The sequence below is a fragment of the Xyrauchen texanus genome, chromosome 29, assembly GCF_025860055.1.
Source record: "Xyrauchen texanus isolate HMW12.3.18 chromosome 29, RBS_HiC_50CHRs, whole genome shotgun sequence".
Lineage (NCBI taxonomy): Eukaryota > Metazoa > Chordata > Actinopteri > Cypriniformes > Catostomidae > Xyrauchen > Xyrauchen texanus.
The window spans coordinates 33,791,098-33,805,611 of NC_068304.1; the positions used below are offsets into that span (position 1 = coordinate 33,791,098).

At 38.2% G+C, this 14,514-nt stretch overlaps 1 protein-coding gene across 2 annotated transcripts; it reads left to right on the forward strand.

Annotated features, from left to right (window-relative positions):
• The first annotated feature begins 1,316 nt into the window (after positions 1–1,316).
• On the forward strand, positions 1,317–14,109 carry LOC127622979 (5'-3' exonuclease PLD3-like). Of its 2 annotated transcripts, XM_052097197.1 has the most exons (12): positions 1,317–1,471; positions 2,622–2,689; positions 2,853–2,903; positions 4,255–4,412; positions 6,737–6,917; positions 7,001–7,118; positions 7,298–7,425; positions 9,855–10,052; positions 10,426–10,565; positions 11,609–11,771; positions 12,639–12,738; positions 12,907–14,109. In XM_052097197.1, exons 2-12 carry the CDS (start codon positions 2,663–2,665, stop codon positions 13,092–13,094), a joined length of 1,452 nt encoding a protein of 483 aa, XP_051953157.1. In that variant the 5' UTR covers positions 1,317–1,471; positions 2,622–2,662; the 3' UTR covers positions 13,095–14,109. The 2 variants fall into 2 exon arrangements, with proteins under 2 accessions (XP_051953157.1, XP_051953158.1); XM_052097198.1 differs by lacking the exon at positions 2,622–2,689.
• Positions 14,110–14,514: the final 405 nt, after the last annotated feature.

Below are 14,514 nucleotides of genomic sequence, written 5' to 3' on the forward strand. Positions count from 1 at the left end.
GGCAGCCTTTGAGAGCGGCGCTTTTACTGCGCGGCTGAATGGAAGGCGCGCGGCGGCTTCGGTCCTGAGCGCTCGAGTCGAGCCCGCAGGGTCGACATCGAAGCTCCTCGCAGAGATCGCATCCGCCTTCAGCGAGGGCGAGCTCTGCATGCCCCAGTCCCAGGCAGAGAGCGCAGATGACGTGGCGGTCTCCGGTGCTGAGAGGGGCGCGGCATGAGGCGCAAGTGGAGCGAGGCATCTTTAAAAAGACGCTCGTACTCTTTTGTGAAGTTCATAAGAACTAGCTTGCTTTAAAAAGGATACGTCGCCGGATGGTGTAGCTCGCAGGACGGCTGAAGGTGGCGAAGACGGCCGGCTTCTTCGAGAGCTGTCCACGCTTGCTTGATGCCCCTCGAACGGCGACGCGGCTTCCAGTTCAGAGATGCGAAGAGCTTCGCTGAAGAGATGAAAATCAGGGTTCCAGCCTACGAACTACGCTTATATGCACTCTAGTCACGCCCATTTTGGCGGGCTTTGTTGCAGTGAGCGCGGACGCCTCTCATTGGATGCGAGTTCGCCCAAGCTCGTCTATAGGCTGCAGCAGTTGCCGCAGAGCAACCTATGAGCTCGCTAGCTAGCCTGCTCAAGGTCTGCAGCTGCCGCACTGCGTTGACAATGGATACAAAAATTAAGGATAATTTTTTGGCTTCAATATCTCAGAAAAGATGAATCTTTCCCGTAGCGTAAGCTAGCTTACGCAATACGAGAGAACCTCTCATAAGAGAACTGTCCGATTGTAGTTTCCAACCGGCAAATTTCGTCGAAAGGTGAGGTGTTTGGATCCCTGATTTTTTTTTTTTTAATTATTATTTATTTATTTATTTTCATGTATTTATTTTGCGGAATTTTATAATTTTCCACGAGTAGCCTATCTTTCACACACAGTGGTTGGGAAACACTGAGAGAGCTGTAGCTACTTTTATGCCGCTTGTTTGGACCTTGTGTACAGGATGTGCAGACCTTACTAAACTGACGTTACTAAAAAAATAAAATTAACATTTTAAAAATGTTCAGATTGTATTTCCCTCCCTTTTATTTCCCTCCCATTGTATGTGTTATGACGCCATATGGAATTTGAAAGATAAGAATAACTGATTAAAATAACATTTATTTATAAATGTTATTAAATAACATTAAGTAACGCAGTATTACTTTATCAAGCGTTATAAAGAAAAGCAAAGGTTTCGCTGTTTTGGTCACAAATGTGCCATCACGTGATACAGATGAATATCTACTTTGAGTGTGGCCACGTGACACTATATGACAGGAGACACGAGTAGGACAACTCCAAAAAGAGTGAACGCCGCTCGTTGTTTACACCGACATCGTTACTTTTAAAAGAGATCACTTGTTTTACTTTGCAAATAGAGACTATTGATAGCATCAATACCGCTGCGCCTCAAATGAGATTATTCGCTTTGTAAAATAACAGGTAGGTCCTTCTTTTCCTTCGAATGAGATTTATGTTGCTCAATATGTCGAAAAAGATAATGCATGCACACCCAGAATGCAATAATATTGACATTTATTACAAATGTGTTGTTTGCTGTTGTACACTATACTTACGAAAGTAAAGTAACAGCATTTATCGGCAACAGAGTCGAGTGCAGCATTTCTGGGCATCACTGCGCGTCTTGGCAAGAACCCACTAGTTAAATACCCTGATATTATGCAAGTAGGACGTTGTTGCGCTTGCAATGCTTTCAGCCTTGCTCGATTTATTCTGCATCTTCAGGGCTTGTTAATGCCACTGATTAGACTCATGAGATGCCTGTTTGAAACTGATTGTATACAAGAGTCCACTTTCATCTCCATGTTTGCATTTATGAACGCTCCTGTTTGTAAGTGGATATGTCATGGGCTACAATACCTATTTTAAAGGAAGACTTGAATGAATGGCCTTGTTAAGATTTGTCTCCACATCAACCAACCAAATGGCATGGTTGTGCAGGCTTTTACTGCACATTTTCTGAAATAAATCCTGGAATAACAAATTTATAAGATATTTTGAAACTACTATCCATACATAATGTGTACACTGTCAATGTCTCAATTGGATCTATGGACATTATTTCTTGTTTTCCTTGCTCCATTCTAAAGGATCAGTCATTGTTACTCGTTGTCAGGATTAGTCAACAGAAAACACCAGAATAGAGTAAATAACTAGATCACATTGCTATTGGGAAGTTTAGGCTCGTGATTCAGTGCTCATGACTCCCACAGCATCTAAAGTTTCTTTATTTTTCATTATTTTACTTTCAAGTCACATGACAGCCCAAAGAACCAGTTGTGTGTGTAAAAGATTTGGCAAGCTCATTAAGACTGCTCATTGGTTGGTCACCTGGCTGATCTGTCTGTTGCCACTAATGCCCGACTCTTTCTGTATTTTGAGCTGGCAAAAGGTTTGTGTGTATTGAAATGCTGGACACAGGAGATTCAACAGTGAATGGCAGCATGCATGGGCATGCACAAATGGGCACATGGTGAAACACACCGCCCTTTCGTCCAGATTGCAATGAGTCAATCATTGCCCTTTTCGCAATGATTGACTCATCTTGCTTTTTTTTTTATTTTATTTTTAGGATTTGTGTTTCCTCCTTATGTGTTGGCGAACCTTAACACAATGAAGTCAGATATTCAGTATGTAAAGGTATATTAAACATAGTCTTTTTATTTATTTATTTAAAATGAATTATAATTATTGATTTTATTGATTTGTTCCACACATTTTAAAACCACATATTGTTTGAAAGTTATCTGTTGTTTTTGTTAACAAATTTCTGAACTAACTTCTATTCTTTTTAAATTTTAAGATGGTTGACATGGAGCTAAGTAGAGGAGAAACACATCTTGGCTCACAAAAGGTATTAAAGTTATTTGTATCCATCCATCCATCTATACTCTGTGATCTCTTTATTCTAACTTAATAAAGTAATGTCAACTTTCAACTGAAAAGTCTATGTATGTATTTATTTGTTAAAGGAATAGTTAACCTTAAATTTAAATTCTCATCATGTACTCACCCTCATGCCATCCCAGATGTGCATGACTTTCTTTCTTCTGCAGAACACAAATTAAGATTTTTAGAAGAATATCTCCACTCTGTAGGTCCATACAATGCAAGTGAATGGTTATCAAAACTTTGAAGCTCCAAAAAGAACAAAAAGGCAGCATAAAAGTAATCACACAACTCCAGTGGTTAAATCCATGTCTTCAGAAGTGATCTGATAGGTGTGGGTGAGAAGCTGTTTGGCCCAGAGGTACACAACGCAACAAAAATAGCAAAGCAAAAAAAAGATGAAAACAATTCAATTAAGCTGCAAAATAGAAAATGATCAGAAGAGGATAATAATTTGGGTTTTCTGTTATGTTGTGGCTTAACTTGGTTGTGTTTTGGCTTTTTTTTTTTGCTGTGCTGTGGTTTATTTCCATTTTGTTTCCAGCTTTTAATTACTTGGCTAATTTTGTTGTGTTGTGCACCCCTGGGCCAACGTAAGCAACAAATATTAAAATATTTTTTACTACAAATCTACACATGCATTCTTCTCATTGTATTTTTGTCGATTCGCATTCTCCATACATACTGCCACCTACTGTGTACAGAAGAGAATCTATAATAAAAAAGGACTTAAATATTGATCTGTTTCACACCCACACCTACACAATAATCACTGTAAGACATTATAGATAATGCAGTTTCATTATTTTAATGCATGAGTTCCTGTAAAGCTGCTTTGAAACGATGTGTGTTGTGAAAAAAATATTTACAAATAAAAATAACTTGAAACCTATCATGGACATGGATTTACCACTGGAGTCATGTTGTGTTGTGATTTTTTGAGCTTCAAAGTTTTGATCACCATTCACTTGCATTGTATGGACCTACAGAGCTGAAATGTTCTCCTAAAAGTCATTGTTGGTGTTCAGCAGAAGAAAGTCATACACATCTGGGATGAGTAAAGGATGAGAGAATTGTCATTTTTGGGTGATATATTCCCAAAAATTACATTAAGTTACTCTTTAATAAATGTGATCATGTACAGTTAGCTAGTCATTATGGAAATGAATCCCTACTTCAATGACCCTTATGTTTCGTCTGATTACCCTATCAGGGTTATATTGCACCAATTAGCAGCTAGCTGTACATTATCCCTTTTGTATGTACATTTTTGTTGTTGCTCAAAGGTGTTGAACCCGTCCCATATCTGTGTTTAGTATTACAGGTGTTTGGTCATCCTTACCTGTCTAACCACAGTGCTGTTAATACTCCTGTCCCTCCAAACCCTGCTCGTTCCTCTTGCAACTTCCTCCTCAGAATCTTCTGGACAGCATGAACATCGTCTTATCAGAGAGACCTGTACTGATCCCTGCAGGTAGATGCCCACCAAGGGATATCAGTTTGAGTCACTTATTTTTTTGTGCCAAAAGTGTCTAATTTATTTTTTCAGGATGTGACATGTGAATTCAGTTTCATTGGCTTTGTTCACTCTGCATTTGTTTTTTCATATCTGATATTTAGGATTGTGTAATTACAATGGAATTTTGTCAATAATTTTGTACTGGGAGCGTAGTCAGCTATATGGCGTGTCTATATTAGCTGCTATAGTAATGAGTAGAAGTTGACCAACAGTGGATTTTGCCAATAACGATAACTGAGGTGGTGGGGAAAGACCGTTAACTGATAAATTGAGTCCAAATGAATAAAACCCCAGATGCAGTTTATTGTTTTGATAAGGTTAGATTTGGTACATAACGCTGGACTTTTAAGTACAAACAAGCCCAAAACACACCAGGGACACTTATTTTGAAATTACGAAAAAACTATCAGCAGCTATCGGCATAGATTTTTGCCGATAAACGATAGTTCCAAAAACCAACTATCGCCAGAGATTAGTTGGTAAAAAAACTGATGTATCAGTCTACCTCTAGTAATATGTCAACTGCACTATTGCTGGAGTCTTATTCATGTAATGACTGAGAGTAGCTGAGCTGTAAGTGTAGAAAACATCAGCGATTTAGGACATAGTATAGCATATACAGTTGAAGTCAGAAGTTTACATGCACCTTAGCCAAATACATTTAAAAAAATTTTTTCACAATTCCTGACATATAATTGTAGAACACATTCCCTGTCTTGGGTCAGTTAGGATCACCTCTTTATTTTAAGAATGTGAAATGTCAGAATAATAGTAGAGAGAATTATTTATTTCAGCTTATATAACTTTTTCGCATTCCCAGTGGGTCTGAAGTTTACAAACGCTTTGTAATTATTTATACCATTGCCTTTAAATTGTTTAACTTGGGTCAAACATTTTGGGTAGCCATCCACAAGCTTCTCACAATTAGTTGCTAGAATTTTGGCCCTTTCCTCCAGACAGAACTGGTGTAACAGAGCCAGATATAGGCCTCATTGCTCACACATGCTTTTTCAGATCTGCCCACAAATTTTCCTTTGTTGTCCTTAAGCCACTTAGCCACAACTTTGGAGGTATGCTTGGGGTTCTTGTCCATTTGGAAGACCCGTTTTGGAAGGCAGTTTTAGAGCAGTGGCTTCTTCCTTGCTGAGCAGCCTTTCAAGTCGTTTCACTGTGGATATAGATACTTGTTTCCTCCAGCATCTTCACAAGGTCCTTTTGCTGTTGTTCTGGGATTGATTTGCACTTTTCGCGCCAAACTACGTTAATCTCATGGAGACAGAATGCGTCTCCTTCATGAGCGGTATTATGGCTATGTGGTCCCATGGTGTTTATACTTCCATACTATTGTTTGTACAGATGAACGTGGTACCTTCAGGAATTTGGAAATTGCTCCCAAGGATGGACCAGACTTGTGGATGTCCACAATTTTGTTTTTGAGGTCTTTGATTATTTATTTTGATTTTCCCATGATGTCAAGCAAAGGGTCACTGAGTTTGAAGGTAGGCCTTAAAATGCATCCACAGGTACACCTCCAATTGATGCCAATAAGCCTATCAGAAGCTAATCGGTTAATTACCTAAAGGTTTGACATAATTGTCTGGAATTTTCCAAGCTGCTTAAAGGCACAGATAACTTAGTGAAAACGTCTGACCCACTGGAATGTTGATATAGTCAATTAAAATTGAAACAGTCTGTCTGTAAACAACTGTTGGAAAAAATTACTTGTGTCATGCACAAAGTAGATGTCCTAAATTACTTTCCAAAATTAGTTTGCTAATATGAAATCTGTGGAGTGGTTAAAAAATGTGTTTTAATGACTTCAACCTAAGTGTTTGTAAACTTCTGACTTCAACTGTAGTATGCACATACTGTTTTATTGCACCATGCCTATATCATATCCTTAACTAACTGCTGACTCATTCACTCATTCACTATTCACTACATACATGTTACATAGTTTGCTATATGAGGAAAGAATGAGCAAAATTGTGAATTCAGGCTCTGTTCCTGTCAATATTGCACACTTTATATGGCATTAGCTTCAGATCTGAAAAGTAAACCACACATGGACGTGATATGGATCAGATTCTTAAATGACTAAAACTGATTTGTGTTCAAATCTGTACAAAGCCTTTGAGTGTTTTAGTAGTCCACTGGTAAATGAGGTTAACCGTAGCATACACGGTTTCACATCTGCACTTTTAATAAAGTCTGTGTTTGTGGTTTCGTTGTCAGCTGTAGTTTAAAATGTCTGTGAAAATCTCTCTTCTCATTAACAGGATTGTTTTAGTGGAGAGTATTCCTGAGGGACTTGTGTTTAACTCCTCTGCCTCTCACCAATCCATATATGAAGCCTGGCTTAACCTCATAGCTGGTGCTCAAACCAGTTTGGACATTACCTCCTTCTACTGGACTCTTAGCAATAGTGACACACACACAAGTGAGACCACAGCCAATCAGGTTTGGATTTTAAGTTAACTGAATTTTCTTTGAAAAATAGATTTAATCAGTTACTGTTTGTCTGAGTGATCTGTACTTTCTAGGGAGAGCAGATTCTGCATGAATTAGGGCGGCTCTCTGAGAAAGTGTCTGTTCGGATCGCAGTTGATACACCATCAGAGACGAAACCTCTAGATGACATTAGGTTCCTTGTGAACTCTGGTAAGTCAATGTGAGGTCTGCCATATATGATACTATTGCAAAACAAAAAAGGTATTTCAACACAGTTTAAAACAGGATAAACCAAGTAAAAGATTTAATTTATTGTAGTTTCAAATTATTCACTTTGATATTTATGTCTGAAATTATGGCATTAGTTAGGAATGCTTTCCCTGTTGTAGGTGCTGCTGTGCGGATGGTGAATATGCGGGAGCTCACGACAGGCGTGCTGCATACAAAATTCTGGATTGTGGATAAGAAGCACATTTACATAGGTAGCGCCAATATGGACTGGAGATCACTAACCCAGGTTAGCCTTAGTTGTATTTTGTCACTTTTGTATTGTCTACTACTACTTATTGTGTCTCATAACTTTTAAATATAACATAGTTTCATATTCCATATAACCTTTATTACTCCTTGGTAGGGCAATCATTACGATTACTATTACTATGCATTATACGAATCCAATGTATTAAACTGTGGTGTGTAACTGAATTCGAAACACTGCCCCCAGTGGCCAATGCGGTAAGTGTTGTGGGGATTTATGTGAACATGTGAGCTCCATTTTCCGGGTACATTGTCCACGGAGGGGCGCCTAAAGCTAATTGTTTTCATCTGTACAGGCTGTAATACAGTGAAGAAGAATGCACATTTTATAAACTGTACCCCTCAATTCAAACCCCAAACCTAAACCCAATCATCAGTGAACAAAAAATGTCATGTTAGAGGGAAAAATGCAACCTCTGAATGTCACTCATCAGTGATTGTGCAAACACGATTACTACCTGGTTTCAACGTGTGATCCAAACCTAGTTTTCTAACGCTGCTGATGCAATGTGATTCCGGTCCTGCCACAGGGGAATGTGGCTGATCCTAGGGTACAGGAACACTCAGAAACAACATTCCCAACACCTGTTGTGATTATGTTGTCCAGGTATTAATGGTATGCAGTTGAGCTTATAATGGCATATATCTTACCCTAGTCCAGCAATACGTCTGTTCAAACAGGACGCTAGATTGAGCACAACTGAAGTGCTTAAAGTCATCGTAAGTGTTTGGCACAAAGCTAAAATTCGAATGTTCTTGCTTTTGCATTTAAATGTGCATTTTTAATTTGAATATTAATTTGACAGCCTTAGTAACTGCTCAGTTCTGCACTGCTTAAATCTTGCAGCCTGTTGAGGAAAGGTGTGCTATAACTTTTGTAAGCACTTATGATTATGATAAAAAAGAAATCACATTAAAGAGGTACCCGAGTCATAGGTAGGAATGAGAATATCATTGATACTTGGGGGTGGTCCCTTTAGACTTTGGGTAGTACTCCTAGAAAACACTAGCAAAGCCTTAGAAACCATATATTAACACAATAACAGCCACTAACAACACTTTAGCAACTGCATAGCAATGGCCTAGCAATCACCCATGACACCCTAGCATTGTGGCAATCCTTTTTTAGCCAAGTAATTACTTTAGGTTACTAATAGGTTACTCTTGTTCAACAGATATGGTTTAGGGTGGTTTTTTTTTAAAACCAAGACCAAAATTTCTGACTGTAACTCATTCTAGAGATTTCAAGCTACATTCACCTAATTTGGCACAGACCTTCAGGCTGTTTTTATTCAGGTTATGGTTTTTACATGGCAGATATTTAAAATTCCCCAAAGGCCTATAGACTTACATGGACAGAATGTTCAAATGGGCCAACTTCTCATTGTTTTGGGGCTTTTCCACTGCACGGTACAACTCTGCTCGCTTATTGGGGGTTTTCCACTGTGCATAGTACCTGGTACCTTGTACTTTTTTTAGTACCACCTCGGTCAAGGTTCAAAACCCTGCAGATCACTGATTGGTCAGAGAGAATAGTCACTACCAGCATGACTGGATTTTTGACACGGGACATCAACCCGCTAGTTTTAAAGTTAGCTACAGTGATAGCAGTATCATTTGTTCACTTGGCTTTCGAATTGTAAAAATGGCTGTGCGCAAAGCCACGCCGTGGTCAATAAACGAGGTGCAGACGTTCCTCTCGTTAGCGACGTAACGAAACAATGCAAAATTAAAAAGTCTTTTAGGAAGTGTCTCAGCTGTTGGACGCACACGGCTACCACCGGACCTACCAACAGTGTAGGGAAAAGTAAAAAAAAACTAAGTGACTACAGAACCATCAAGGACAAGTGGAAGTGGTTCGATCAAATGGACACTATCTAGACCGGCGAGTAATGGGACAGAGAGTGCCCTGGACTCAGCCACGGCTGGAGTCCACGATGGAGGATGGTACGTTAACTCTATACTCTGCTTGAAAGCTTCACTTTATTTAGTTGACCAGCTTCTGGAAAGCTTGCTTCTAAAACAACCAGGCCAATTTAACCATTACATTTGTGTAAAATCACCATGCAGCATCTGCTTTATACAGCACAATGAGCTAGTAGCTAACAGCTAGCGGTCGTGTTATTGTTTATTGTTTTGTGTTGCGTTTAAGATGACGTCACGGCAGTAGAGGCGGCGCAACTATGACGATCTGCCTATAATCCCACCCACATTGAGGTGGCATAAAACAGCACTTGAAAAGTAAAGCAAGTAGAGTCGAGTTAAACTGTAACTTGCAGTGGAAAAGTGCCATTAGGGTACCTATCTAGTTTTACTGTATACTTTAAATGTACTAAATATGTTACACCTTTCATATACTGTATATCATGTATTCAAAAGTTCTCTATTTTACATTTTGTCCCTTCTCAGGTGAAGGAGTTGGGTGCAGTTGTGTATAACTGCAGCTGTCTTGCTGAGGACCTTGGGAAGATCTTCGAGGCCTATTGGTACCTGAATCAGACCAAGGCCATTCCCACCCACTGGCCCAGCAAATTCTCTACTCTGTACAATAAGGACACACCCATGCAGCTGTCACTCAATGGGACTGACGCCAGTGTGTACCTATCAGTAAGAAAATACGCTTTCATTGAATAAATTAAGCTAAAGAGAGCACCTTTTAATGCAATCGAATCACTTCTTAGTGGTCCACACATTTCCATCATATACATATAGGAGCATGAGTATACTGTATACAGTGTATAGAATAAATATGTTTAAAAACAATACACATGTTTCAATCAAGAAACCGAGTGTAGCAAAGACACAGCTAATACAACAATTACAATCAAATTTATGTGCTCACACAAAACAGTGGCTGTTGGAATTTTTGTGGGTTGCCTTGTTCCTCGTTCTGGTGTTGTTTACTCTGCTAGTTGCAGTTTTATTTGCTGTAATTGAGTCAAGATAGGAGAATTTTAAGGCCTGTCTGTCTTTCAAACAGAGTTCTCCTCCTTCATTGTGTGCTGAAGGCAGGACTCCAGACCTGCAGTCTATCCTCAGTGTGATTGGGGATGCCCAGCAGTTTGTCTACATTGCTGTGATGAACTATCTTCCCACAATGGAATTCTCCAAATCCCAGAGGTCTGTGATATATGCTGTGGTTCTCTTTTACAGATATACAGTATGCTTATACATATATGTTTCATAACCAACCAGCCTTAGTGTTTTTTTTATTTTTTATTATGAAGTTTTTTAAAAGCATATTGTGGCAGGGCAGAGGGCGGGGCCGGGTCGTGATCCTACAGTCCCGGTCCCGTATTAGGCTAATTATGCCTCCGGGATAAAGGTCGACTGCAGGGGATCGTGCGGGGGAGAGAGATCGTTGACAGACATGTCCGTATTAGCCTAATACGGGACCGGGTGTGTAGGATCAAGCCCCGCCCTCTGCCCTGCCACACATATGTTATTAGAATTACATGTTATTTCTTGATTAGTCAATTGGTCCTTGATGATTTTAAATATTGATTTTATTTTATAAAACATAAAATCTTGTACTGTGTTCATGGGTTCTCAGATTCCCCCTCTATCTCCCCCTTTCCTGCTTTACCCCTGAACCCCTTTATTTATTCCTAAAAGTTACCTACAGTATATATATATATATATATATATATATATATATATATACTGTAAGTAACTTTTAGGATTCAAAACTTTCTCCTCAGGCCACAAAACCATTTGTTGAAACTGAGCTGCAATAAATACTTGTTTGATTAGAAATTATTGGATTTTTTGCATCAGAATAAAAAAAAGTGCCTGTGTACATGTCAAAGACACCTCTTTAGCTTAAAACTTGGCCCACTTAGTCACAGTGAGAGAGTCAGGATTAAGAAGTTCACTTGGTTGTCTTAAAGGCACAGCAACGAGTGCATGTTTAATTCTTGGGTTCAGTGAGAGGGTGAAATATGGCTATGAGCAGTTATATTATGAATGTTTATAGTCCAAAAAATCTAGCATAGCATTCTTGGCCTCAGGGCAAAAATTATGAAAATGTATGATATATGAACTTTAATGTGTACTTAATCAGTTTGGTGTTTGCCATTGACAAGGGGCATTTCTAAACTTCCAAATAGGCCTCTGAAAATAATAAATAATCTTTGACCCTGGCTCTCTGTGATATCTTACAGGTACTGGGCAGATATTGACACCCAGCTGCGCCGTGTGGCTTATGAGCGAAAAGTTCGTGTGCGTCTGCTGATCAGTTGCTGGGAGACTACCAGCCCAATCATGTTCCCTTTCCTCAACTCACTTGCTTCCTTGCAGGATACAAACAAGCTGGACATTCAAGTGGTGAGGGTTTTATCTGTGCTTTAAGTTTCCCAGCTGGTACTGTGTAGTCTGTTACTGTATGTACTCTGCTATGTGACATATGACCTTGTGGTTATTCAGAACCAATTCCATTTTTCTAATAAAAAAAACACTGGCATGCATGGTAATACTAGGAAGATGCTAGAGACTGCAATGGCAGTACAGTGAAAAAGGAGTTATATTTTGGTTTGTTCTCTCCCAAGACCTTTTTGATCGATTCAGAAGACATTGATTAAACCACTGGAGTTGTTTGGATTATGTTTATGATGCCTTTATATGATATTCTGGCCACCATTCACTTCCATTGTGTGTTCATATGTTAATACCGCTTTCCATTGCACTTGAATTAAAATTTTTGGGTGAACTTTTCGTTTAAATAAACCAAGAATTCAGAGTCAGGATGTCATCGATCCTTAAAAAGTATTAAAAACACTTAAGTTCTGTTTTAAAAATGTAAGGACTTAAAATTGCTTCTAAATTGCTGGGGGGTTTTTTTGTGTTGCACACAGTTTTCAGCCGAGTGAGCTGAGGGAATATTTAAGCATGCTCTCCTAATCTGTCCTCTCACATGTAGCATTAGGATATCCAATTCATTCTAGTAAATCGGTTTGTTCAGATGGTTCATGTAAATGAACATTTAAAAAAAATTACGAATCATTTTATTGATATATTTCTATGTATATTTCTATTTATACTGTTGCATGTAAATAAATGCAAATGAAAATTATTTTTGCATGAACTCATGAAGTGTAAAAGTGGGACTATTCCATATTGTTTGTGGACCACAGCTGTTCACCTATTGTCTATGCCTGTAACAAACTTACAATGACAATATTTTGTCCTTCACAGAAAATTTTTACAGTGCCTTCCAACCCTCGACAGAAAGAAATTCCATTTGCCAGAGTAAACCATAACAAGTACATGGTCACAGATAAGGTTGCGTATATAGGTATGCCACCTTATTTTTATGTTACCTATTCAAGTTATTCCTCTTATAAACGTTTAGAACTTCTATAAACATTCTTAGAACTGCCAAGTACGCTTCCTTAATCTGACTTCTTTTGAATCTGACTTGATTTGAATTTTCACGTGTTTCTATATTTCTATGCTGTGTCAGGTACCTCTAACTGGTCAGGAGACTACTTTGTGAACACTGCAGGTTCTGCATTAGTGGTGAACCAGACTTCAGCTCAGATGACAACACCTACAGTCCAAGAGCAGCTACAAGCGGTATTTGAAAGGGACTGGGATTCTTCATACAGCAGTGAGATCAAGCACACCACCAACTATGAAGTTATTTGTTAGACCAGCTTTGTGCCTTGCACTTTCTTTATACTGCAGAGGGCGACGTGGAGTGCTTGGGATTACACTGTTGGCATACATTATGGATTACTGCACCATTTGGGGGGGTCTAAAACGCACCTTGACCTTAACCTTGCCATCACCTATTTGTTTATATTTTTTATTCTAGCATTAAACAAGGGGTAAGGGGTCAAAGAACATCCACTGATTTTAATCTGTCCTGGTCTCTTAAGATGAATCACATTTCCACTCACTTCATATCTGTAGCATATAAATAACTTTGCATATAACTGCACATGTTTTCTTTTAACTGACATGCAATACCTCTTTACAGAAACACTTTCCTTTTGATTGTTTGTAATATTTGATGAACTTATAGTGTTGGGGTATTCTAACCCTCGTCTCAGGAAGACATTGTTTTATTAATGATTTAATATACTGTTGATTTGCTGGTTTTTCACTTTTTTAGGTTGATTTTAATAATTGATATGTGCTGTCTTGGATCTCTTCAAGTTGTATGTTTTGTTTGAAAAATAATCTTAACAGTATTTACCTTTTTAACAATGATCATGTCAGCATGGATCGAACTTTGTTGGCTATAGTCATTGACACCAAGAGCATTTTTGTTCTGTGGCATTTTATGTTACAGTACCATCATTCGGAGGCCACTGTCAACAATTGCACATGTTTTAGCTGCACAATTTTGTCTTCAGGACTTGCAGGGTGATAAATTGTAAAGTGTGTTTATATTATGTCTGTAAATCTGTTGAGAATGCCAAATGACTCATGTAGAGACTAATGAGGGATTTATACAATACATGTTTTACATTGAATAACCTCTCTGTTTTTGAAAATACAAATATTTAATTGTCTTACTGTGAATTTTCATATTTAAGGAGCCTTTGTTAAAAATTCAAGGGAATTTTTTCACATTCAATTTAATTTGACATCTTTCCTTTGAGAGTCGTGTGTTGTATGAACTGAAACTATTGCATGTTTTGATTCAATAAACATTTGAACAAGTATAACTTTTAATAGTAGTATTTTGCATTTCTACACTAATTCAAGTGACAATTTTATACAAATTTAATTCCAATTGCAACATCCATAAAGTGGAAAGTCTTATAAGATTTTAAGTGTGTGATTCTTTTGCCTTGTTGAAATAATTATAGGTATTGTACCTAAAACAAGGTTTCAGACCTGAATCAAAGATTCAGTATCAACAATTGTGTTTTAAAGGGCAATGGTTGATTAAAAAAAATTTAAAACTTCATTAAAGTGTAACTTACACGCAATGAAACAACATAACATCTTAAGTATACTAGTAGTCAAGTCCTTCTATACCTGTATGACTTGCTTTCTTTAATGGAACACTAAAGGAGATTTAGGTAGATGCAAATTTGGAGTGACATGGCGGTGTGTA

Excerpts from the sequence above, each read along its gene's own strand:
- LOC127622979 (XM_052097197.1), top strand. The coding sequence starts at position 2,663 with ATGAAGTCAGATATTCAGTATGTAAAG. Across the intron at positions 10,566-11,608 it reads GAATTCTCCAAATCCCAGAG|GTACTGGGCAGATATTGACA; the intron begins GTCTGTGATATA and ends GATATCTTACAG. Across the intron at positions 12,739-12,906 it reads AGATAAGGTTGCGTATATAG|GTACCTCTAACTGGTCAGGA; the intron begins GTATGCCACCTT and ends ATGCTGTGTCAG.